Source organism: Balaenoptera borealis, assembly GCF_965194805.1.
Source record: "Balaenoptera borealis genome assembly, chromosome: 6".
In the NCBI taxonomy this organism is placed as follows: Eukaryota; Metazoa; Chordata; class Mammalia; order Artiodactyla; family Balaenopteridae; genus Balaenoptera; species Balaenoptera borealis.
The window spans coordinates 69,952,331-69,978,720 of NC_138863.1; the positions used below are offsets into that span (position 1 = coordinate 69,952,331).

General features: G+C 36.4%; 1 protein-coding gene across 5 annotated transcripts in view; it reads left to right on the forward strand.

Moving 5' to 3' along the window:
* Positions 1-26,390, forward strand: part of FAP (fibroblast activation protein alpha) — a 78,799-nt gene that overhangs the window by 36,172 nt on the left and 16,237 nt on the right. For all 5 annotated transcript variants that reach the window (XR_014245548.1, XR_014245549.1, XM_082395289.1 and 2 more), the window contains 10 exons: positions 1,019-1,154; positions 4,777-4,821; positions 10,864-10,968; positions 11,067-11,137; positions 13,509-13,562; positions 15,199-15,323; positions 19,209-19,256; positions 24,389-24,487; positions 24,959-25,028; positions 25,772-25,966. Coding sequence is in view for 3 of the 5 variants with exons in the window: in XM_082395289.1 (XP_082251415.1) it covers positions 1,019-1,154; positions 4,777-4,821; positions 10,864-10,968; positions 11,067-11,137; positions 13,509-13,562; positions 15,199-15,323; positions 19,209-19,256; positions 24,389-24,487; positions 24,959-25,028; positions 25,772-25,966 (948 nt within the window). In the remaining 2 variants the exon portion in view is untranslated. The remainder of the gene's footprint in view (positions 1-1,018; positions 1,155-4,776; positions 4,822-10,863; positions 10,969-11,066; positions 11,138-13,508; positions 13,563-15,198; positions 15,324-19,208; positions 19,257-24,388; positions 24,488-24,958; positions 25,029-25,771; positions 25,967-26,390) is intronic.

Consider the following 26,390-nt stretch of genomic DNA (forward strand, 5'->3'; position numbering starts at 1 on the left):
GTCGCGGCCTCTCTTGTTGCGGAGCACAGGCTCCAGACGCGCAGGCTCAGCAGTTGTGGCTCACGGGCCTAGTTGCTCCGCGGCATGTGGGATCTTCCCAGACCAGGGCTCGAACCCGTGTCCCCTGCATTGGCAGGCAGATTCTCAACCACTGCGCCACCAGGGAAGCCCGCTAACGTTTTTTGAGCACTCACTATGTAGTGAGCATAGTTTGTAAGCGCTTTAAGCGTTCTCAGTAGATCTTTACAGAAAGCTTTAAAATTGGTACTATTATTATTCCCATTTTATATAGAAACAGAGGCATGGATATGTTAAGTAATTAGCCTAAGGTAGTATAAATAGTAGGAGATAAAGCCAGAATCTGAGCCAGAGACCCCTTCTAGCTCTGTGATTCCTTTTATATTAATGTCCAACATTCTGTGGTTCATTTACATTGTTGTTCTCTTAACTACAAGTTCACCCTCAGAGCCAAGTAACCATTGCTGCCTTTCATTGACATCCACTTTGTGCCAAGCACTGTTTGAGTTACTTTGCATACATCATCTCCATTTTATTAACCCGAATTTCAACCCCTGACCGTGGTCACAGCTAAAACTCAGCTTCCAACACAAGCCTGCCTATCTTTTACCCACGTAGCTCTCTTTCAACCAGTTAAGAAGTGAAAAGTTGAGTTTAGCTATGGGAAAATAACCAGTTTAATGCTTTTTCTCCTCTAGATTGACCAGTAGCTTTGGCCTTCTGTCTTACATTTTTTCCTGAGATATAAAAATCCCAACTGGGAGAAAACTCAAGTGTAAAATAATTCTATTAGATGAATGAACTCTCTTATAGATATTCTTTAAAAGTCAGCAGGTATATTTAAACTTTCTCTGCAGAGAAAGGAATGTTTTGCCTTCCTTATCTATGGAATAAATATTTCAGAGTAATAAAATACATCCTTTAGAAAGCACAAATTAAGAAATTATTTGAATGTGATATTGATTTATGGTTGTGACTGTCTGTTTTGATTTGTTTGCAGTGATTATTATTTCAGTTGGCTTACATGGGTTACTGATGAGCGAATATGTTTGCAGTGGCTGAAAAGAATCCAGAATGTTTCAGTCTTATCTATATGTGATTTCAGGGAAGACTGGAAGACATGGAGCTGTCCAAAGGTAAGTTGTATTAAAACCACAGAGGTGTGTTTCTGAAGATGAAAGTACAAGAGTGGTGACTTATTTATAGCTAACATTTTATATTATAAAGCAGAATTATTGCATTCAACTCCTGATTGCAGAAAAACACTCTCTATTAAGAGGTTCATTATTTTTATTAAATAAATAAGGTACCTTTTGTTTTCTTGAAAGACTTTAGCATTGAAACTGAATAGAGAAAAAGACTAAATGAAACAACGTAATACTGGGAAAATCAGGTATCTGGTTTTGAATTAGGATGGAAATCCATCCTTTTAAGATTATAAGATTGGCAGTCAAAAAAAGCAAAATAATGAAGTTGAAAATGTAAGATGGGTCCATTAAGGAAATAGATGTGTTCTATTCAAAAGAATTAGAGAAAAAATGCAAATGGTAACATGTTCTATTCAATGTCAAAACTGAAAAATAAAAACTCCAAAGTAAACAAATATTATCAAAGGAAAGCCAAATACTCCGATTTGAAAATCAAAAGTAGATAACTAAGAGTGACATGAAACAGATCAAATTATCTTGCTATCCTGTTATCTTAGAAGAGTGCTCTCAATACTGTGCTAATTTTAGGGAGAAAAAAAAACTAGGCACAGATTTATTGTTGAGTTTTAATTGTTTTTATTGCTCAAATCCAAACATAATCTGTTGAATTAATGAGTCAGAAAACTACTTCACCAATTGAAAAGCTTCAAAATAAGCCTGTTCATAAGTACTCATATTAGAGACTAAGAAACACAAAATGTTTTCTTTAAATAGGAAATTTTATGGGTACATTTCATGAGACATCTAATTATGAAGAAATGTTTCATTAAACCAAATATAGAATAAACCTATTTTATAAAGGAAGAAAGAAAGCACAAAGCAATCAAAGTAAAACACTAAATTCCATCTAGAAATTAGGACATTATGTTTTGCAAGAAAAAAGTCATATGAATCTGTTTGGAAGTATATCAGGACTATAATAGTCAACATTACTCAGGCTAAAAATATTTTTAAATCACTACTGTGTCTATAAGAAGCTTGACTAATTTTGATGGAATATGCTAGAGCTGATTTTTATCTTATTTATAGTTTGATATACAAAGCAGAAAGATTTTTTGGCTTTAATGCAGTATCATAGGCAAAAAAACAAAAAACAAAACTTGATTGTTCTAGTTAATTAAAAGCCATTGGTCTGATTAGTCAGCTTTGGGTGAATATATCTTTAACGTTTTCATTGAATCTAGATACTAGGAATTATTGCTTTAATTTTACTAGTTTAAAACTATAAGATTGGTCATTTAGATACAATTTTTAGCTCTTAAAACTAGGCATTTAAAACTGTGATTGCTTTGGAATTTGAAATTCTAATTTATCAAATCTGAGACAACTTAATCCAAACTGACAGAACATATAAGATGCTCATTCAATGAGATGTGGAATTCCCTGGAATATAAGCTTTAGTTTTATGGCCAAAATCAGTGATTAAGTTTAGAATACCAGGTTTGAATAACCTTAGAATTTCAAAACAACCTCTGTTTCAAAATAGTCTGGTAAGTTCCTGGAACATATTTTCAGATTTAAGAAAAACAGGGTTGAATTTTCCAGTAACCATACTCATGACCGGGGTGTGTGTGTGTGTGTGTGTGTGTGTGTGTGTGTGTGTGTGTGTGTGTGTGTTGTTTTGAAAACAAATAACATTTAAGGTTAAGTGACTTGGCAACACTTTATTCATGTTGGGAGTCATACCCAAAACAAAGAGGCAAAGGAAACTGGCAATAATTGCTTAATATAACTATATTAATAAGATTTATTAAGAAATTTGTAGTTTGGGGGAGAAACATCATAGTATTCTTTCTTCTCTGAAAAGGGAATTAAAATTAATTTTATCTTAATAGCTAGAAATAATGAATCAAAAAAGTTTTACTTTATTAAGCCTTGTCTTAACTTGTTCTCTCTGAGACACTGGCCTATCCTTGTAAGAGAAAATCCAAACTGTGTTTTTAAAATTTATTATTCCCTTGCTTTTTTTGACAGTACTCTCTTGTGGTTCTCTTTCTACTTTACTGACTGTTCTTTTCCTTTCCAGCTCTTCCTCTTCTGACTTCTCTAGAAATCTTATTATTTTCCAAGTTAATGTATTTGCAAGATAGGCTAACTGCTATAACAATAACAACAAAACCCCTCCAAAAATTCAGTGGGTTAATACAATAGAAATTTTTTGCACATTCATGTAACCATCTAATAGTGAGTCCAGGTAAGTGGGGGTATGGGATGGGGTGCCCTGCTTCACAGAGTCATTCAGGAACACAGGTTGATGACATTTCTGCTGTCTTCATCTAGTGGCTTCTAAGGGTATTCAAGGTTATTCAAACCTGGTCATCAACATCCCGCGGGGTGTTGGGGGGTGGCGGGAGAGGGCGGATGGAAAAAGAATGGAGGATCATGTATGAGAGGGTTTTATAGATTAAGTGTAGAAACAGCATGAGTCACTTCTGCTCACATACCCCGGGTTAGAACTTATCACATGACCACATCCAACTGGAAGGCGGCCTGGAAAATGTAGCCTACCTGAAGTCCTAGCAAAAACAGGAAATGGTTGCTAATTATCCTACAGTCTCTGTCACAACTCCCTATTATTCTCCTAGGTGATTTTTATCTAATACTAGAGGTTTTCAATTACCACTTGCCCTACAAATTCATTCTGAGTATTTGAACTTTTATGTATCTCTGGCTACATCTTCTCTGCTCCACCCTCACTGCCACTACCTAGATTTGGGTCTTCAGCATCCTTTTTCCAACATTACAGTAGCCTTCTAATGGATCTTTGTGCTTCCCTCTATCTTACCCACTTAATCCATTCTCTGTATCATGTTCCCAATTATATTTTTCAAATTGTGATTCTGAAGTCTTTCAAAGGATTTACCTACAGGAGAAACCCACGTTTCCTAGGGTGGAATACAATTTTCTCTACGATCTTGCTGATCCCTCTACATTCTCTCATCTTCTCTTTCCCACAGTCACCCTCCATTCAGCCATACTGAGCCACCTGTGGTTTTCTAAGCTGGCCTTGTCTCTATGCTTTTCATTCTATCTAGAATGTTTTTCCTCTAATTGTCTAGAAAAGTCTATTCATTTTTGTAGGCTTATTAAATATCTGTTCAATGAATGATTGATTGTACTATGCTAAAATATATACCAAAATAAGATTCAGTGCAAATTTTAAGATTTCTAGCTGCTTCATAAGATTGAGAAAAGAAAAAAATTAACCTAAACTCCACTGTGAAATGCCTTTTTACCTACATGACACCAAGTGTTTGGCTTGTGCTAGGCCTCCATAGATATTGTCATAATTCCAGTCACTGCCTTATGGAAAATTTAACCAGAATTATGAATGGTTTGAAATAAGATACAGCCCTTAGATCATCCTTGTGTATGCAATGGTGTTGTTGTATTAGATTTTGAATATAGTCATCTTAAACTCAAGTGTGAAGTTAGTTGACTAGCAATAATATACTCCAACCAGGCAGCTTAACTTGTTCAAATGTCCAGATTATATTTAGGGAAAACTCCTCCTAACACTATGCTTTATTTGATCTTTTTTTTCTTTTAGACCCAGGAACATATGGAAGAAAGCAGAACTGGATGGGATGGTGGAGTATGATTGCTATCTTTTCCTTATCTTTTAATGAAATTCTCAGCTATCAAAGGAGTATTTGAAATGTATCCAAACTGGCACTACTTGCTTTTATAGAAAAATATCAAGGTAAAAAACACAAAGGTAGTGATCCCTTCAGCAATTTTGTGCCAGACAATTTTTAATGTGTATATATTTAGAATTCTATTCAAATCAACAAATCTAACAAATCATATACCTCATGTTCCAAACTTAACTTTTTCAATCAACTCTCTGGTAACCATAATTAATATTACCTCTTTAAAAATACAATAAAGATCATTTTTCAAAAGAGAACACAATCCCTGATTTGCTTAAAATAATCTGAATAATTATTAGCCATTTGAATCCAAGGAAAATAATTACATTGGGTATCCTTGGTTTAGAGACAACCTACCGCTTATTAAATTTTATATAAATTAAAGTGATTAGATGTATTTCATATATATGCATATTCATTCTAGTTTTTAAGTAAAGTGGTATCCAATAGGAAAGTGTGCGTTTTGTTATGGTTTGTGATCACATATATCTGGACTTTTTTGCATAGTTTTATTCAGTGATTTATAAGGATTTGTTGTGTAGAAATAAATCATGTTTTAGGAAAATATCACTTGTATCTTATATCCTATATGAAGAATACAAAATAGGATAGATAATAAGTGAATGCTGTGTGGATACTCCATTTACCACACACATGTGGTTGAATTCAACTAGCATTTGGGTGGGAAAAAAAGGCTACTTCTTCTGAGATTTGGACACATACATAGAAAAAAGAAATTCTTAAGAACTAGTTTAACACATTAACCCAAGACAAGGGATGATAAAGAATTCAGAAGTCAATTCTAAGATGATGTCTTGTAAAACTTTAAATTAAGATGGGATGTGAAGTGAAGTAAAAATCTTCAGATAGTAAAAATTATTTTCTGTATACTTTCCTGGAGTCAGCAATTTTAGCTTACATATATTTACTTTCTGTCTTCAGTTAAAGATACTTCAGTTTTATTCATTAACTAGAGAATAGTTATTACTTTATTAATTGTATAAGTAAATGTACATTGCATTCTAAAATAACAAGGTAACAAGGATAAGTGTGTAATTCAGAAAAAAAGGAAGATCCTATTTTATTTTATTTTTAATATTTATTTATTTATTTGACTGCACTGGGACTTAGTTGTGGCACACAGGATCTTTTTCACTGCAGTATGCGGGCTCTTAGTTGCAGCATGCAACCTGGGCCCCCTGCACTGAGAGCACAGAGTCTTAACCACTGGACCACCAGGGAAGTCCTGAAAATCCTATTTTAATTCACTCTTCGACGCTGTACTAAATAACACAGGAAAAATGAGAAGTAGTCAGTGAAAGAACAGGATTTTCTAATTTGTTTGGATTCTTGGTCAATCAGAAGCTCACCTTCCAGAAAGATAATTCCTAGATCAGCATTTGAAAACTTGAAGAAAGGGAAAAAATTAATTTACGAGTTTACTGCCATTATAGAGATTTCCTGTAAAGAATGAGGGAAGAAAGAATACTTGAATATGTCCTTTAGCTGTGTTCTCCATGAAGATAGTATAACTAGAGTTTCCATAAAGTAACATGAATGATGTGACTTTACAAATAGATAAACAATGATACCAACAACCTTATCAAAGACATGATCTAAGAATCCATACACATTTATTCTGAAAATAGTGCCACCATTCAAAGCACACTGAAATATTTTACAATGCATCTTTTGAAATCTCCTATGTATAAGCATCTCGAGGAAAACAATTGTATCTTATCAATTTTTATAGTTTGTATAGCACCAGCCTTACAATCTTAGCAAACAATAGCTGGATGAATGGATGAATTAATTAATTAATTGCCTTCTAAAGCTTTAGAATATTGTTTTAAATACCCTCAGTGGAAGCACATATGTGTCCTTTGAGGGAAGATGATGTCTCTACATTAAATCAAAAGTCATGCCAAAATAAATCTAGTGAATAAGTGAAATATGTATCTGTAACATATGATTTTGCACTAGATCATTTTAATACCTATAGCTTTAGAATTCTATTGGGAAAATTATTTTTCTTGTGTACTAATCTCAGTCTCTTCAAATGTATCCAATAGTCAGTAAACTTTCTGAATATCAGAAGAGGAATTGTCAAATTTTTTTTGAAATGGTAGCTTTCAAGAGTAAGTTCACACTTCCCCAAGGCAACTGCTTTCAAGAGGTCAGTCATTAGATTTTATAAGTTCTGACACATCTTTTGAACTCATGACTTTATTTAGTCATAACTCATGTGTGGTAATATGCTGCATAGCTTCCTTTGACCTATAATGAAACCAGTGGTTTAATAAAATTGCCCAGAAATAACCTAGAAATGTTTGTCTTTCAGACATTTGTTCGAATAATATTTATGAGGGTTTTGGATAAAGTGTACAGTCTAGTCATATTAATATAAATTTAAAGAGCAATTTTAGAGGAGTTGTTCCTTTAGTATTTATCAGAGAGATTTAAACTGAAAAAGACCTTTGGAGATCACCTATGAATTAGAAATGTGAGATTAAATGACTTGCTAAAAGTAGTTAACATGTTAGTTTCAGGCACAGAACTAGCAAATAGTTTCTTGAGAACTTTACTTGTCACTTTCCTTTCCTCCTGCATGAGATATTGTGTCTTAATTTGGGGGAAGTACCCTAACTTCTTCTTCGGTATTTGATTAGAAAAATAACAACAACAAATTCACTTTGAATATGTATATATTTTTTAACCCTGTGGAGAACAGACAAAAAGGAAGATTTAATCAAAGAATCTAATATTTAATTACTAAAATGTGAAGAACAAACACTGAAAACATAATGCTTAGATTGCAAAACCACATTTAAATTATTTTAAAGTAATTAAGCAACACGCCACACTTCCTTTAGGCGGTTGGCAAAATCCTTTGGCTCGGAAAAATGGATGTTCTACTTGATGCTTGAAAGTCCGTGCTTTTGACTGCATGTGGACTCAGTTTAGGCACCAGCCTTAGATAAGTAGTTCCTCAGGTTATTTACCAACTGTGGCAAGAAATTAACTGGTGGTAAATAACCTTACCTTCCAAGAAAAATGTTTTAAGTGGCTTTGCACGTAGAGGTGAAGAATTTATCAGCACATCTAAGCATGATAAAGGGACCTGTGAAGAGGCCTTGTTAAAACTGAGGCCCACCTAGTGACATGCGCTTATCTAGGGCCCAGGCGTGACCTGCCTCGAGAGGGACTTAACTCAGGATGCATTACGGACCTCACTCTGGCAAGGTGAAGGCGGAAATATTTCACACTCTCTTTACCTCACCCAAGTTACCTGCTCATCTAAAGCAGCTGTCTTGGATGTCTGCAATAAAAGGGGAGAAGATAACAGTCTTTGCCTAGCAAAAATATTCTTCCTGTTTGCCCAATTCTAATATCTTAAAACATAATACTCTGCCCTCTTATTTTTTATTTTCAATGAAAATGAAGTTTTCAGTTTTAATCTAGAAGTAAATCTTTTTTTTAGAGTTCCCTAACTGCAGATGTACAGAGAGTATTTTTTTACTAGGGCACCTTATAATATTTTGTGACCCCAGTTCCATTGTAGTGGTTAAGACAATGGAGAGCCAGTTTTTGTCTTTCATCTTGTGGGGGGGAGAGGGAGACACTGTGAAGTGGTTACTAGTAAATAATCATTTGGCTAAGAGGGTAAAGCCTCGTTCTAAAATGAAACAGTGATTTGTCAGACCTATGCTAATGAAATTCCATCGGCAAAATCGCAAATCAGAATTTCCTATTCCAGGGCCTCTTGGCTCTCAATTTCACTGAGTCTCAATACGCAAAATCCTACCAGGGCTGGTCTTATTATTAATGAAACTAATAAAGGAATCACGTAAGGAGACAGCAGTTTCTCATTATTCCATTTTACATTTTGTTAAAAACATCAATTCTATGCCAAATAGATAAGACTTAGGACACTATATTAGTTCCGTAGAGTTGCTGTAACAAATTAACACAAATTTGGCTTAAAACAACAAAAATTCATCATTCTGGAGGCTAGAAGTCCAAAGTCAAGGGGTTAGAAGGGCCATACTTTGAAGTGTCCAGGGAAGAATCCTTCCTCACCTCTTTCAGCTTCTGGTGGCCCCTGGCAATCCTTGGACTTCCTTGGCTAGAGCTCCACCAGCTCCAATCCCTGCTTCCGTCTTCATATGACTTTCTTCCCTGGGTCTCTCTGAGTCCACATCTCTTCTTATGAGGACACCAGTCATTGGATATAAGGCCCACTCTAATCCACTATGATTGCATCTCAGTTCTTACCTTGATTACATCTGCGAAGACCCTATTTTCAAATAGGGTCATTGTCTTTGTCCATTTGAGCTGCTATAACAACGTACCGTAGACTGAGTGGCTTATAAACAACAGAAAATTATTTCTCACATTTCTGGAGGCTGGAAGTCTGAGATGAGTACGCCAGCAGGGTCAGGTTCTGGTGACAGCTCTCTTCTGGGTTGCAAACCGTCAAGTTCTTGTTGTAGCCTCAATGGCAGAGAGCAGAGCGGAGGCAGCACTCTCTCTGGTGATTCTTGTAAGGGTACTAATCCCATTCATGAGGGTTCTACCTTATGACTTCATCTAATCCTAATTACCTCCCAAAGGCCGCACCTCCTAATACCAAATACTATCCTACTGGGGGGTTGGGTTTCAACACATGAATTTTGGGGGCATACAAACATTCAGTCCACAACAGTTATCCTCTGAGGTTGGGTTGAAAAGAATTTAGGGGGACACTATTTAGACCCCACCGACACCACATCAAATAAGTTGCATTTTACTATCATGAAATTCTAATCATGACTTTTATCAAAAAGCATCAAGTATCAAATCACAAGTAGGACCATCATTAAAGAGGCCTACAGCTACTTCCTTTGCTTTCTTTTTGCTCAAAAGTGGGTCCCAGCAAGATGGTATCAGCAAAATAGGTGTTTGTAGCTAAAAGATACCAGTAGTCTTTTGGTTGTTGTTGCTTGGGCAGTTTTAAAGAATCTGAAAGTCTTGGTTTGCTGTCATGTGGAAGCACTCCAGCTAAGAGAGCTGGTTTGGGATAACTTGTAGGAATATCTACTCTGCTCTGCTCTGCTCTGCTCTGCTCTGCGTGATGTGAAATAGCTCTTTCCTCATGGGACACTTTCATCACATTACCATCCTTCCCCAACCCAATGACCGGGAAAAAAAGGAAACCAACAGATGTAAAATGAGTCTCTTTTTTTAAGGGAGAAATTACTAGCTAAAATTTGGTGTGAGGACATTTGCAGGACTTTAGTTATCTGTACCTTTCAGGATGCTGAGGTGTGGCTTGCTCTGTTCAGGTCACACTAGACCTGTGGCAGGGACTCCTTAGGTCATCCAAAATTCCCAGCAGGCGGAGAGCATGGGCCCTGGGAAGAGGTCAGAGATGAGCAATGAGGTCTGCTCTGCTCCCTGAGTTCAAGGAGTAATCCTCCTGTTGGCTTGTCGTGCGTTACATTTTTCTCTCAAGTCCAGAAGTCTCTTCTTGCCATTAAAAACTGTGGCTAGCAGGTCATGATATTTTAATCTTTAAAATGTCTTTATTGTAGCATTAGCATTAGGTGCTTGACATCAGACAAATCAAGAGTTAAAAGAGCTTCAGAAGGGTCACTTTGGTCAAAAGCCACATTTTGAAGATTGACTTGGTTAAACATCAACATTCATTAGTGATTCGTTTAACTCTATTTCAAATCACATAATCTCAGAACATAGAAATTCAATCAAACTAAACAATATAAGCCCACGGGTATGTAGTAGCAATTAAGTAGTAGTTGGAATATGTAAGTGCTTGTTAGAAGCACCAGAAAAGCTGTCCATCTGAAAGAATGGAATTTCAGGTGTGAGTGACGGAAGGAGAGGAGGCAAGGCATTCTGGTCCCGATAATTATAACCACACATGGCTTTAAAGAATCTATAGTTTGGTTTGTCTTCTGAACATAACCTCTGTTCATTTCTTTCAGTTCTTTGTTTCAACACCAGCTTTCAGCTATGATGCCATTTCATACTACAAAATATTTAGCGACAAGAATGGCTACAAACATATTCACTATATCAAAGACACTGTGGTATGTTCCTTCCAAGATTTATCTCCTCAAAGATCATTCACTTGAGGTTGCTCAAATAACGCTCAGCTTCACACAACATAATGTTTGTCTTTTTATAGGAAAATGCTATTCAAATTACAAGTGGCAAGTGGGAGGCCATAAATATATTCAGAGTAACACAGGATTCACTGTAAGTATTGCATGAAGCTTGATGCACCATTCAGGTTTTAATTGGCACTGATGGACATACAAAGGATACGGCACCACTTCTTTCAGTTAAGAGCATTTTTGTTACTTATTCTATAGTTTAGTTCAGACAGCTGTGGCTTCATTAAGATTGCACATTCTTTAATAACTAGTGAACATGAATTCCTTTTGGAAAGAAGATTTAGTAGGTGGTTATTTCTCTTCTGGTACTTGGTATATAATTACATTAAAGGTATAAAAATTTTAAAATAGTAACTGGTTCTAAAGATAGATTTCCCCCCAGCACTTGAAGCAATAAGCAAATTCAGAAGTCCATGATGACAGCCCCTTGATATAGAAATGTTCTTGTAGTGATTCACTGTTATATAAGTTTAAGATTGTTATCTATAACAGCTATTATTTATTGAGCGATTGTTGTGTACAATGTACTGTAAAGTAGAAATGATGATCCCAGTTTTACAGATGAGAAAACTGATACTTGGAAATTTAATTAACTTGGCCAAGGCTACATAGTGGCAGAACTAGGATTTAAACCTAAAACACATTAAATCTAAGGTTCTTATCATTAACCTCAACATGGGGCTTCTTCCTTCCAGGTCTTTCCTTTTCAGTCCATCCTGCGTACTGTCTAAATAAATCTTCTTAAAATCAGCATTTATGATCAAACATCTCTAATCAAGAATGTGCAGTTCCTTTCCCTTATTTTTAATAAAGTCTAAATCCAGGGTACTCTCTTGTAACCTGCGTGCCATTAGCTGGAATTCTAAGAGCAAAAGAGGAGGATCATTAGGCCAGCCTCACTGGATAAAAACTCTTTAGAAACCTATTGCTAATCCATGGAATTCTTTGAACTGTCGGCAAAGGAGTTTGGACTTTACATGGGGGAGCCATTAAAACCACCCGTGTAAGAGGAGCGACAAGATAAAAACAAATGGGACAGTTCAGAAATAATATGTTTAGGAGGTAGGGGAAAACTGAAAGCAGGAAGACCCAGGTATGGTCATAATCTAGGCCTGAGGTGACAGAGGACTGAACTAGAAAAGTGGCCATGAAACGTGGACTCCAAGGGAAAACTATGCCTCCTTTTTTTACATCTTTGGAACTTGGCATATAGTGCCTGGCACACTACTGTCAAATGAATGAAAGGAAGAGTAGACAGACAGTGAAGAGAGAGGCTGAACAGCCCTGGTGGGTCAGTGGCTGTGAGGGAAAAGGAAAAGGAAAAAGGGAAAGTAGACTCTGTTCTAAGTGTTAGAGATAAAGACAACTGTGGAAACTTTGACATGACAAGAAAACTGCAGGAGGCTGTTTGGAAAAGCTACTGAATAGTTTATTCACAGGTAGTTTGAGGTGATGTGGGAAAGGCAAGTATAAGTGTTGTTTGGAGTCCTGTGAAGTCAGTAAAGACATTTAGAAGGATGCTGGTTTAAAAGGTAAAATTAATACTAGGAGTGGGGTGTATTCTGTTGTTTTTTCCTTTTACTGGGAATTACAAGGTTTTTATTTCAGTGAGGATATACAAGTACCTGGGTTAATAAAAAGTTCTGAGAATTAAAAATTAGTAACCAAACCTAGGGTTATTCCAAACTTTTAACACTCTAGTAATAGAGCTCGTCCTAAAAATAAAAATTAAAAATTAAAAGTCAGTTGCTTTGTGATATTCAGATGAACTCACAGAGGAGTGAAAATCATGCCACTAAATTGGATTTCCCACCTTGTGGCTATAGTAAAACAGTTTAAAACTGGGACCCAGATACTTAAGTAACAAGTGTGTTCTCTTGTGACTTGTTCTGCTTCTGGGTAAATTCACATGGCCCTTTGTGTGGTATCCCTGGGTGGACGAGTTTCCTGATTTATAGAAAAGTTATCTACTGTCAGTGCTTCTGTAAACTAAGTTTTAAAGATTTTCGGAATCGTAGACAAGATTAAATAGTATAACATAAAAAATCAGTAAACTGTTAATTATGGAAATGAAAGGGCTGATATTAATCAAACATCCTAGTTTATTTTGTGTGACTCATAACTAATGCATCATAGTATAATATACATACAAGAAAAAAGAGTACTCAACATAATTTAATATTTCTCCTATAATTTATAATTTATAAACATATTTATAAGTATATTTTATGTAGCTATAAATATATTTATATATGAATTATAATTTATAAAGTCAGAGTAAGAACACAAAATTCAGAGGTATGAACAGCAGGGATTTGTGTACATAAGTGCCAATTAATTGTTTCATAAATGAACATTGGACTATATTGTTTACTATATTAGTACTAGTATTAACAATTCTATCACCATTTAGTCATCAATACTTATTTAATAACTTCTGAATATATTTTCAGGTTTTATTCTAGCAATGAATTTGAAGGCTACCCTGGAAGACGAAATATCTATAGGTAATTTATATCAATTTATTCTAGTATTTTTATATATTGAAATTTAAATAAAAATCTGTCAGAGTCCTCAGAATGTATAGAATATTTTTAAAAGCTGAAATGTAATAAAATTAATTTGTGAACTAAAATAAAATATTCAGACTGTTGTACACCACATCAGTATAAAAATATACACCTCCCCAACATATTAGCTGACTCAAAATGTTTGTTTTCAAAAAGAAAAATCAAGAAATTTTAATGCTGATATAAACATGGTACTAAACATTTCAACTAAATTTAGAGGTAATTGAGGAAATTCATTTTCCTACTGTGTACCAGGCATTGTATTTTTTCCCATAATGTGTGCTTTCTTTTAATGTGACTCGCTTTGTCATAAGCCTATTATGATTGGAAAGAATTCACCTCTGTTCCTAAATTAGTATTAAAGTTAGTCCACTGGCCCCCTTGGTGACTGGAATGGTGCCCTTTAAAGTCCCTTCTGGTTGTGGAAACAAAAACAATAGCTACCATGGGCTGGTGGTCTGCGATAGGCACATTATTATCTGCTTTACATATGTAATTTCATTTAATCCCCACAACAATTCTATGACGTTGGTGATATTGTTGGAGCCAGGATTTATACCTGGGCATGCTGACCTTGATCCCTTACTGTTAACTGCCTACCTAATGTTTTCCAAGATCACACCAAAATATGAACATGAATACTACTAACTGTAGCTGAGAAAATAAGAAATTTTTCCCTCTGCTGCATTCCTCTGTTCCCTCCTGGATCATGGCTTCTCATCTGTTGAGAAGACTCCCTCTCTGATGATAGCAATGGCTCTGGCCACCCTCTAACATGCCCAAGGCAAGGTCAGGGGCAGCAGCGGAAGGAACACTGCAGTGGCCACAGGTAACCTTACTACCACAGCAGGACCCCAACTGTGCCTCCATCCTGGCATAATTCCACCTGGTCATCCCCAGATGAGACTCTGAGTGTTTGGGGTAAAGTCTGGGAGGCAGTTTGTTAAAGCCAGTCACCCAGAGAGTGGGCCCAAACTTGGTAAGTACAGGTTGGCTTGTGTAGGAATGTGTGGAGGGAACATTTCCAGGAAGAGCTTCCATGAGCCCAAATTTCCTGCCAAATAAAATGAAAGCCACAGGAGCTACATAGAATCATGTTTCTTATTTGCAATTGGCTAATTACTAATTTCCCCTTCTAGATATATAAGGACAGGGGACCCCTTTTTTTGGTGATACTGTCAGATCTTCATTGTATCTTTTGCCGTGGGAACACAGGAAGAAAGACTGGACGTGGAAGAACTATGCATTCTCAACCACTTTGTAAAGTGTAAGAAAGTGATGGTTAGGAGAAGTGACTACTTGGCTCCCATTCGAGGTGTTAGATATTTCTCCCACCACAGGAAAACCACAGAGGGCTTCTCTCTCAAAGTCTGTGCCTATTCAGGCAACGATGGACTGAAAATCAGACAGATCAAAATCCTGTGATTCCCCCTTTACTTTAAACGATATTGGCAACAGAAAAATAGAGTGAGTTTGATGTCAATATGTAAATTAGTCATTTTACATGGAGTAGTACATTTTGATAAATACAATCTCAAAATTTCAGCTTAGTTTTATTTTCATTTTCCTCTAGAATTAGCATTGGAAGCTATCCTCCAAGCAAGAAGTGCATTACTTGCCATCTAAGGAGAAAAAGGTGCCAATATTACACAGCAAGTTTCAGCGACTATGCCAAGTACTATGTCCTCGTCTGCTACGGTAGGTAATGGACCTAACGCATTCTCTACCCTCCTCTGCCACTTTCTTTGTCCTCGTCATCACTATCTGATCAAACCTTAGCTACAGGTTACTGAGCACCTGTTATATGTGAGGAACTTATCTAGGTTATCTTATCTAATGCTTATGGGGAAAAATGTAAGGAGGATAGGAAGGAATTATTATCTCCATTTTTTGTAGTTGAGGAAACAGACCTTTTGTTAAAGGTCCACACTGCTGGTAAGCATGAGAGCCAGATGGGAGCAAGAGTCCCTTGGCTGTAAATCCCAACCTCTTACCCACCAAGTGCCACAGCACCATGATGTTGTATTGCCAAAACAATATCATAAAAAGAAATGTCCTCTGATAAAAATGGTTGCTGGACTTCAGCCCCATTTACCTGCAGAAATGTCAGTCTCCTATAGCCAGGGAAAGAAACCTGAGCTCTTTGCCTTGGAGGCCAGCAATTCTTTGAACTATAGCTTCAATGCGGATGGAAAATGAGCTTTTGTCACCTAGTATCTTCTTTCTAAATTTGGGAAACATGATAAGTAATTCATTCAAGTATAAAATAAACAAGTAATAAAATATACTAGACATTTCCTGGATGTTTAGGCTATATGTCCATTTAGCAAACAATTTCTATCCAGATAATTTCATTTTATGTGTAACCTTTCATCTATATCTTGGACACGTAGTAAAGTTGGGTTAGGCAATCAGTAGATCAATGAGATACATTAGGACCTTGGTAGTCATCATGGGGATTAGGAAAACTGATCTGTAAAATATCTACCCCTCCATTCTCTGTCCCGACACCGCCCCCCTACTCCCATTAATCCCTGAGTTTCCATGGGAGTTGAGGGGGGACGGAAAACAAGGGGGGTTATTACAAAACATATGCCACTCTCCTGTTTCTGGCATCAACTCCACATATTCCGGTGGGCAGCTCAGAGAATAAATAGAATCTTTGACTGATTGAGATCCCTGCTCAGTTGTAGAGGACCCTGAGGTCTCCTTTACTTCCCAGATGGAAGACCACCCTGACATGCCACTTCCTCAGTCCAATCACCTGGGCCCAAAACCTCAGCCCCAGCCGTGGAAATGAGTAAGCATTTTAATCCAAATGCTCCCTTCAAGATGGTACAAGATGTCAGTTTAATACAACATTTTCACAAAAGGTTTGGTCAGTGGCATCTCTGAAAAGTCAAAAGATTGTCGTTCATGACCATATGTGCTGATTGTGGTTATGGCATTTCAAGGTATACATTAAATGTCCTTCTCAAGTTATATGCAACATTTTTCATCCCAAGCTATGTGTTTATGCAGCATATATTGAAAGCTTACATGCCAGGCACATAGTATCATTGAACTAACTGTCCTGAGTCATCTGGTTGTCTATTTTCTCTCTGAAGGTAGAATCTGCTTTCCCTTCATCTTTATATTCATAAGTCCAAAAAGAATGATTAGTGCATTATAGACATTGAAGGTTTGCAGAATGAACATAGGTTCTAGGGAAGATCAAAACATTGCTGCCTTTTGCAAAGTGTACCCAAAACATCATTTTTATGCTGATATATTTACTGATAAAGACATCAGTGACCCTACACATAGAAACATGCATTTATATTTATATGCATTCTGCATTTGTACAGTGCTTTAATGCTTTTTGAAAGCACTATACCACTTTTTATATCACTTTGTTTTCCTGAGATCTACTTGAGCCTAAGTGCCCCCTGAAGAGTAAGGAATCAAAGACTAAGCTCTCATCAAAAGTTGGTGAAAGACTCCTTTCTAGAACTTGAATCGCCTGACTTTTCCACACTCACTCTTCCTCGGCAGTATGGTAATTTCCCATTTAGCAAAAAATATACTGTGTGGGAAGCATCACATCGTCTGGTGTTTTTGAAGCTCCAGTAAAATGAGTCACTGCACCATCATAGGAAAAACCTTGAAATCTTTCCCTTTAGGACTAAGAGTAAAGCTTCATTATGTAACTTCAAACTCTCCAAAAGGGATGGTGAGTAAATCCCAGATAATAGGATTTTGAAATAGGTAAAATCATACTGATGATGCTGATGGAACAAAAGCAATGCAAAGGATGCTTATGCCACTTGGATCACACCCTCAGACCACTTGTGTCAAGGGCAGTTAGTCATTAGTTTGCCTCATAGTTTGGGCAAAAGAGATATATATGCCAGTTGTCTCTATTGGAACTGCACACCCATGAAAATTGCATAAGGTCAATGTTGATTGACTAAAGTCTAGAAATTCAGATTCATGTCTCATTGCCTTACATTCTAACAAAAAATATAATGTGTATTTGTCCCTTTTAATGTGTATTTGTCCCTTTTAATAACGTTGAAGAAAAGCTAACCAAAATGAAAACCTCTGAAATTAAATTCTGTAAAATTATGAGACTCCACACCGTAAAGAACTGCTGGTTTTTGAGGGAGCCTAATAAACAATATCGCTTCTCCTCGCTCTCAGGTTAGACTGAGGAGTCAGGCAGGAAATCAATATTAGCTTTATTACCTGTAAAGGTTAATTGGAAAATGGGGCTAAGGTGTGAAGCTTCCTAATACTGCGCCCCAGAATTACAATTACTCACACAAACATGGGTACAACTAGATAGCCACTGGCTTCGCCCATGGGGCTGGCCACTGTCACACTTACAGCACTGGAACAGATCAAAACAGTCCTGTTCTCTGCAGGCTGAAAGATGCCAGGAACAAGGTAGAAGAAGGAGCTACTTATACTCTGGTTTTCTCAGGATTTACCACATAGGTCATTCCCCCTCTCCTTGCTTGGGACCAAGGATGCTCTAATGGCACTCCCGCCACAGAGGAGGAAGCATCAGGAGTGCAAATGAACATCTCCCAACCTCCATGTTTGTTGCTTTTAACTCCTTGGCTGCCTGAGCAAATTTACCCTTCAAAAATGTATTTCCAGGTATTATTTATTCTATAGTTCCAGTAAGTGATTGTGTTTAATATTTGTAGGTTTTGTTAAAAGGGCCAATTTCTGCACAGAGAACCTGAATTCCATGTTGGAATATATGGTGGACAGTGGTTTGCCACCCAGACGTCCCATCTTCAGGTCTGAATCACTCATTTCTCCAGCTGCTGAGAGGGCTGATGGCAGACACCTCACAGCTGGGCCCCCCACTCCCACCCCAGAGATTGCTCTCATCCCAGGTCATTTTGGGGTCTAAAAGCCAGCTCAGTTGGCCCCATTCAAGACAGATCTGCAGGCCATACATCTCCAGAGCTCCCAGTGGGGTTGGCTGAGGTCAACACCGCACCCCAGATAAACTTTTGGTGCACAAAACTCCTTCTGGGTCTGTTTCGTGGGGAATATGACCCGTCACAGCATATTTGAACAGGAAATATTTTGTATATAAATGTATTTCTGCATATAGTAATTAAATGAAAGAAAAAAAGATGCTGGGTTCTACTTACCAAAATAAACTGAACATCAAACCAAGAAGCCATATTGAAAATACATTCTAGGTACTGGAGAAGGTTATTTGATAATAAAAACACAGCTAAAACTGGCCCATACAGCATATCTTCCCAGAGGGCCATTTATCACTGCAGCTTCTGGGACCCATTTGTGTAATTAGATCTTAATTATTTAGGATCACTCTTGGAAAAGTGCACAGGCAACTCTTCTCTTATGTCTGTCCTTTGATTGGGCTCTGGTCTCATGTGTTCTTTCAATGTAACTTAAAAGGTGATGTTTACTTCTCTATGGGAGAAAAAAAATAGTTGCAGAATTAAAAGAGGTAATTGAGCTTGACAGTAATCACAAATATTACCAGAAGTTCTTGTTGAAAACTAAATGTTATTTGAAAACTAACCCATGTTTTTGTTTTCATCCTATGCATAGGCCCAGGCCTCCCAATTTCCACCCTTCATGACGGCCACACTGATCAAGGTACTTTCTCTCCCACGCTGTTGTCTTGTCTTAAGAAATTTTGCACTCTTATGACACTAGAGGAAGCAAGACAGTTTCCCCACACCAACAAGGGGAACAGTGATGGATTCTTTTATTGTATAGCTTATGATTATATAGATCAGCCTATTCTTTGAGTCAAACCTGATCATATGAAATTTAATAATTATTTGCAGTAAGAACCTGGCATAATGCAAATATATAAGAGGGATTAATCCTGTCTTCCCCAATCACCCTTATCAAAAACACAGAAGCTTAGAATTGGAAGGAAACTTAAGATTTTTAGTACAATCTCCCTCCCAAATAAGAAGACCTGGTTTTTTGGTAACATCCCAAACTGGAGAAGAGTTCCAGATATAACTCCAATTCGAAGCAGAGGGTGACTATCACGCTAGCTTTTTTGTTTTAACAGCTACATCACACTGTTGCCATGTATGAGAACCCTGAAATTTGGAGGCTCTTTCCATTTTCAATTTCTATCAAGACAGAACTCCTCCATCCCGCATTTGTGATATTGGTTCAAAATAGTTCACAGCTCAAAGATGACCGTTTTTGCTCTCAGCGGAGATATCAAAGTGTATAACTGCCCTGAGACTCTTCCTGCGGTTCTCTGTTATCTTTTGATTTACTATTAAACATTATAGGGTTGAAGGTGATGGAGTCGAGGGACTTCAGCCCTCTGCTTTGGAATTAGTTTGGCTGCCAGCTCAATGGCCTAAGTATAGGTGAAAATAAGGCAATGAGGAAAAACAGAGTAGATTCAGGAGCTCAGGACAGGACAGGCATTGTAATAATGACACTGTGAATTTAGTTTCAGTTTGAAGTTTGGGAGTTTTTTTACCTTGTGTCTAATAATGAAATACTTTTAAGAATAATAGATTGTATTTCTCATTTCAACCTGCAGTGAGAGAAATTTTAAAGCAAGAATAGTTAGGAATTTGTAAGTTTTGGTTTTAATGGAAGTCACCATAAATGTATAATTCGCATTTTATCATGACTGCAAAATAAAGGTCAGCTTCCTTTTTTTAAATGAGTTTCTACTTTCTTACTATCCTTCTCATATTCCTGCCAGATACAAATTTCTGTACTGCTTACAAAGCCTTGTTACTTCACCCAATACTTACAAAATAGGGACAGTGTTCATGTCAGTCTCATATATGTCATATGCATTTATACGTTTTCTAACTCTCAAAACATAATGCAAATTCTTTTACAGCACAGTTCTGCAAACTTGCCTCATGATGAAATTCTCCAGAGAGGTTTATTATAAATAAAGATTCTCAGGCCGCCCCCAGCAATTCCAGTTCAGTAGGTCTTATATTGGGCTAGGGAATCTGTGTTTTTAATAAATCCCCAAATAAGTTTTAGAGTTGCTTTTTAGAGCAGATGTTATCTCTTCTATTTAGTTCTAGTTTTCTCAGCCATTTTCCATTGCATTTGGTGCCCCAAATTTTCATTCAATAGATATTTATTAAGCACTATTACATTAAAACAGACACTGTACTAGATACTAGATCCTTAAAATGAACAGATACTGGGTTAGAAATGGTCCCTATCCTCAAGGAGATTATAGATCAGTGGGAAATGCAAACGTGTGAATGGGCAGTTACAACACAGTGGGGTAAGGTATTAAGATAGGGGAAATAGAGATAGCATAAAAACATATAAGCAGGGCACCTCATCTGGGGTAGGGGGCTTAGGAAATGTTTCCTAATGATAGCTCCATCGACTCTAAGACTCATAAATATAAAGGAGGGATTGATGCTGTTTGGATGTCTAGCTTGCTCAAGTGGGTTGGTATTGATGCTTTTTACTGAAAGATGGGATTCACAGTGGAGAGAACATTTTGGAGAGATGATGAATTTGGTTTTCAATGTTGAGTTTGAGGTACTGATGGCATATAACTAAGAAGAGCTGTCCTGGAGTGACATAGTTTTGGATCTGGATGTTGGAGGATTGGTTTGAACTGAAGATGATGATCATGAAGTCATTCATTTAAGAAGTGATTCATTTATGGAATGAATGGTTACTAAGGTTACTAAGTCCATGGAAATGGATGATGCAGCAGAGTGGGGAAAATGAGGGTGGGCAAGGGTAGTGGAAAGTGAGCCTAGAGTAAAACTGTGCAGAAAACCAACACGAGAAATGGAAAGTGAAAAATGAACCTGTAAAGGAGACCCAGGGGGAACAGGAAGGAGGACAACCTTGAGAGTATGGAGTCACGAAAGGCAGGGGAAGAGAGGACCTCAAGAAAAAGAGAGTGCTTATCTGTGTCAAGTGCTTCAGAGAGTGAAGCAAGACCTGCTCTAAATCAAGAGCTTAGCAAAATAAGGATGAGCATTAGCTTGGTCAGAGCAGTTTCCTTGGAGCAGTGGAGGTAGAGGCCAGACTGAAGCAAATTTAGGTCTACATAGGAGGTAAATAAATAAAAAGCGACTATTTTCAGTAGGTCTGACTGATGAGCAAAGAGGTGGGATAATGACTGGAAGAGATTGATAGAGGTTTAAGTTAGTTTTTGAAAGCTGATAAACATTTGAGCATGGTTGAATGCTGATGGAAGAAACTTGGAGACCAAGAGGGGTTGAAGGCATAAAGGAGGGAGGTCGCTGAGAAGGTGGGCAAAGTGGAGTCCAGAGACAGGTGAGGAGATTAATCTCCAGCATTGTGATGAGAGGGAATGAGGAAATTACCGATGTAATTATATGAAAGTTTGTAGAAAACAGTGCAATGGCTTCATTTTCTCTGCAAAGTGGGGTAAAGTCATTGGAAAATAACAGATAGTACTTGAACCAGATGCTATAAAAACCCAGAAGAGTTGGCACTTGACATGGAGGGCCCAGCTGAGGCTTAGTTGCTTCGGGCAGAGCAGATCTTCATTAAAATTACCTAACTGATTGAATAACCTTATTTATCAGATTTTCTGCAGATTCTTCACATAATTTAATCAATGAACAATATGTCATAGTTAATATGATTTAAACAAAAATCTCATATATGATCCATCATTCTTACCACTTGATTTCATTGTAATGAAGAGTCTTCAAACATTTGGAGAGCACATACTACATATCATGCACTTGGTACTGAGCATGCTGAGTGCTGAGTATACAATGATGAGTGAAAGAAGATAAAAGGTACAGTCTGGGCTGTAGCACTCCTTGCCACATTATACATTGCTAATGCAGAGCCACATAGAGAAGTCCAATTGCCACCCCTCCCTCTCCTCACAGCCCTGTGAAGTTCCATTTTGCCTCCAAGGGGTGGGAAAATTGCACATTTACTATCCATAAAAATGCAACCCTGGACTGTAGAAGCTTTAATAAGATTTTCCATTCAACTTGTCATTTCAGTAAGTCATGAATCAGAAAATTTCAGTAGCTAGGAACAGAATAGAAAAGGAATCAAGGTCAACCCAATGAGGCAACACCTGAGCGTTGTCTCTGACTTCCAGTATCTGTCTACAGAATGATAAACATGGTCTACATAAATAAATATTGCAGCCATTCTTTGGGCTTACTCCACATAGATTCCCTTTATCCTTGACAGTTCCACACTCAGAACCCACACAAGGAGAAGGAAGAGCTGGCTCCTCTGTAGTTATAATTGAGTATTCATTTTATTTTCTTTTTTGTTTTAACTTTTTAAATTGAATTATAGTTAATTTACAATGTTGCGTTAGTTTCAGCGTACAGCAAAGTGACTCAGTTATACATATATACATATTCTTTTTCAGATTCTTTTCCATTATAGGTTATTATAATATATGGAATATAGTTCTCTGTGCTATACAGTAGGGTCCTTGTTGTTTATCTATTTTATATACAGTTGTGTGTATATGTTAATCCCAAACTCCTAATTTATCTTTCTCCCCTCCCCCCTGCTATCCCTTTTTCTAGTTTTAACTTTTAAGTTGCCACAAGTATCTCTTTCCTAATGGATTGTCCAAAGTTAAAATGAAATGTATTATGTATCTTATACAACTCATACCAAAACATCTATACTTGTTCTAAGATTAAATATAACACTTTGGAGCAAAATGCCATGAGTATATGAAAACTGAGAGTTACAAGGGAAGTGGTTTGGCAAACTTAGTGTAGTTACAAGTACTCCCCCCAGCTCCCCATCTTCAAGGACCACTTTTTTAAAAAGGCACAAAAACAAGGAGACCACAGGACTGACATATCTCAGAAGTCATCCAGACCCTCTTTTAAAAAATAAAGCCACAAACTCCACTTATTATACAAAAATCTAACTTCTCTCTAGACGATACCTAATATTTATCCAGGTCAAAACAAAGCTTACAAAAAGTCACCTACTGCTAGAAACCCATTCAAATGTATCACTGATCTACAGCATCAGGAGATCAATATATTTGTTCAGTTACAAAAATTAAAGTGTGAAACATAACTAAGCTCAAAGATAAACAGCAGTTTTTTAGGAGATCTTTTAAGGTGAAAGACAGAAATCATAGTGTGTATATACTGTTGTTCTTTTAAGATATGTAACTACCTTGAAAGAAAGGATTTGAAGGAATAGGATGCACAGTAATTCAATTATAAAAAGAAAAAAAAAAGGAAGAATATCCTATATTAAGCAAGTACAGCAGGAAAAGTTTAAGAAAGAAATAGATATAAAAAAATCACAGAATTAATATTTGACCTTACACATTGAAGATTTTAAAACAAACTTTGTAACTATAATACATACTTAATTATTTTAAATTTGAGGTTTCAGCAATATAGATTTTGCTTCTACCACTTTTTCAGTAAAAATAATTTTTTTTAAATGTCACCTACTCAGGTCATGGCTTCATGTTATAAAAAAAAAGTTAAAAACAGGAAAATGTGGCTGAATAAACATTGTTACTTCTGTGATTCTGCTCAAAATGTATTTTGATGCCATCAGGGTCCGTTTAAGAGACAATGACTGATGTCCTTCATAAGCTCATCCCTGCTTTAAAGGCTGGATTAAAAATATCCTTGTCAATACGAAACTCCTTAAGCAATCCTTATACAGTTTCAGTTTCATCCATAGTAAAGCCAAAGACTTTTTAAGAAAGAATTTTCCAATAGAATTTCTATTAATTAAAAATGAACATTTTATGTTTTTTTCAGAACTTAAAATCCTGGAAGAAAATAAGGAATTGGAAAATGCTTTGAAAACTATCCAGCTGCCTAAAGAGGAAATTAAGAAACTTGAAGTGGATGATATTAGTAAGATCTTTTAAAGATTTCTCATGAATAGATATGAAGCTGAACACTTATCTTGCTTTTTTAAAACAAAATTGTAGGGTATATATTATAATCCAAACTCTACAATATTACAGGATCTTAATTTTAAAAATCTTACTGTCACATTAAATTTTTATGAAATATCTTCCATATGTTTGTGTATAGGTTGATCTTATACTTTTCTATAGCTCCATTTCAACACTGATACTTTTTAAAAGAGTTTATCTAATTTTAATTTTAAAATGTGTGTTTCTAGAAAAATAATAGTTCAACATTTCTAGCAATTTGTAAATTGGACAAAAATATGTAATAAAAATCAAGTAAAACATAGTCTTTGTTCTTAACAATTTACTAGTTATAAATTGATTTTATGTTATATATTGTTATTAAAGAAAATAAATAATGCTATGAGTATAGTGGAATGAAGATTTTTCTCTGTTTTTGTTTTTCAAGCTTTATGGTACAAGATGATTCTTCCTCCTCAGTTTGACAGATCAAAGAAGTATCCCTTGTTAATTCAAGTGTATGTAATATTTTCTTTGGTTTAAAAACTATTTACTGAAAATATGTTGGATTAAATACACATTTGTGAGATAGAATGAACCATTCTCCTCTGTAACAGTTCCTATTGATGCTGTTTTTATATATTCCCCAACTAATCAGAGTAAATAAAATATGGCTATTTAAAAGAGCCTGAGAAAGTTTTGAGATTTTTAGATGGACTTGCTTGCATTTACTGTTTTGAATTTCCTTTGTATGGCAAATTGCCTAATGTGTCAGAATACCTTTGAGATAGAGAAATTGCAGCCAAAAAATATTGTAAATCATCTTAACATCTTATGTAATTGAGTTAGAAATGAAATAAGGGAATGGAATACATTTTGTGGAATCACACCCAAAATCAGTGCTGACCTACACACAATTTGCTTAAAACACCATGCATTTTTTTTAGTATATCTTATGCCTGCTTTTAGCAAGTGGCAGGTGGCAGAAATGACGAAAAACCCACACATATTCCTTGAAATGCCAACCCTAGATGTATCCGTTTTGGGGAATAGGAGAGGCTGTGTCCCAAAACAACTTCCTTGTAGCAAACCTCTGGGAAAAGCCTGGTCCTCTCTTGATTTTGAGCCAGTTCTAATGCCACTGTTATTGAAATTTTATCATACAAATGTACTGGGAAATACTAAAGGCAATTCTTGGCCATGATGGCAAGTTGAGTTTCACAAAGGAATCAGAGATTCTATCTTTTTCTTTTTTCTTTAGGTATGGTGGTCCCTGCAGTCAGAGTGTAAGGTCTGTATTTGCTATTAGTTGGATATCGTATCTTGCAAGTAAGGAAGGGATAGTCATTGCCTTGGTGGATGGTCGAGGAACAGCTTTCCAAGGTGACAAACTTCTGTATGCAGTGTATCGAAAGCTGGGTGTTTATGAAGTTGAGGACCAGATCACAGCTGTCAGGTGAGCGCCTTCTCATTCAAACAGAAACTGATGTCAGCAAAAGTCATGCAGTCATTCTCGGGTTTCTCCAACCTTAGTGTCTTAAATTTTTTTGTCTATTTTCCTGACTTCATCTAAAGCTATCATTAACCTTAAAGTGATATTTTTACCCAATATAAGAAAAAATTATTCATGGAAGAGAGAAGAAAAATGATTTATGGTGAAAGATGATGAACACTCTCTTTCCATGTTTCAGTCATTCTAACAGACTTTCATTACCATGGCTCACAATTAGCAGAAAAATTTGTATAATTCTAGGGATGGTCTGTAGGAAGCCAGACATCTGAATTTGCTCAAGCCTTGTGGATTCTACTTCATAAATTTAGAAATGGCTCAAGATTTCATCAGCGCTATATACTTATAGATATTAGCATTCTTTTGTAAT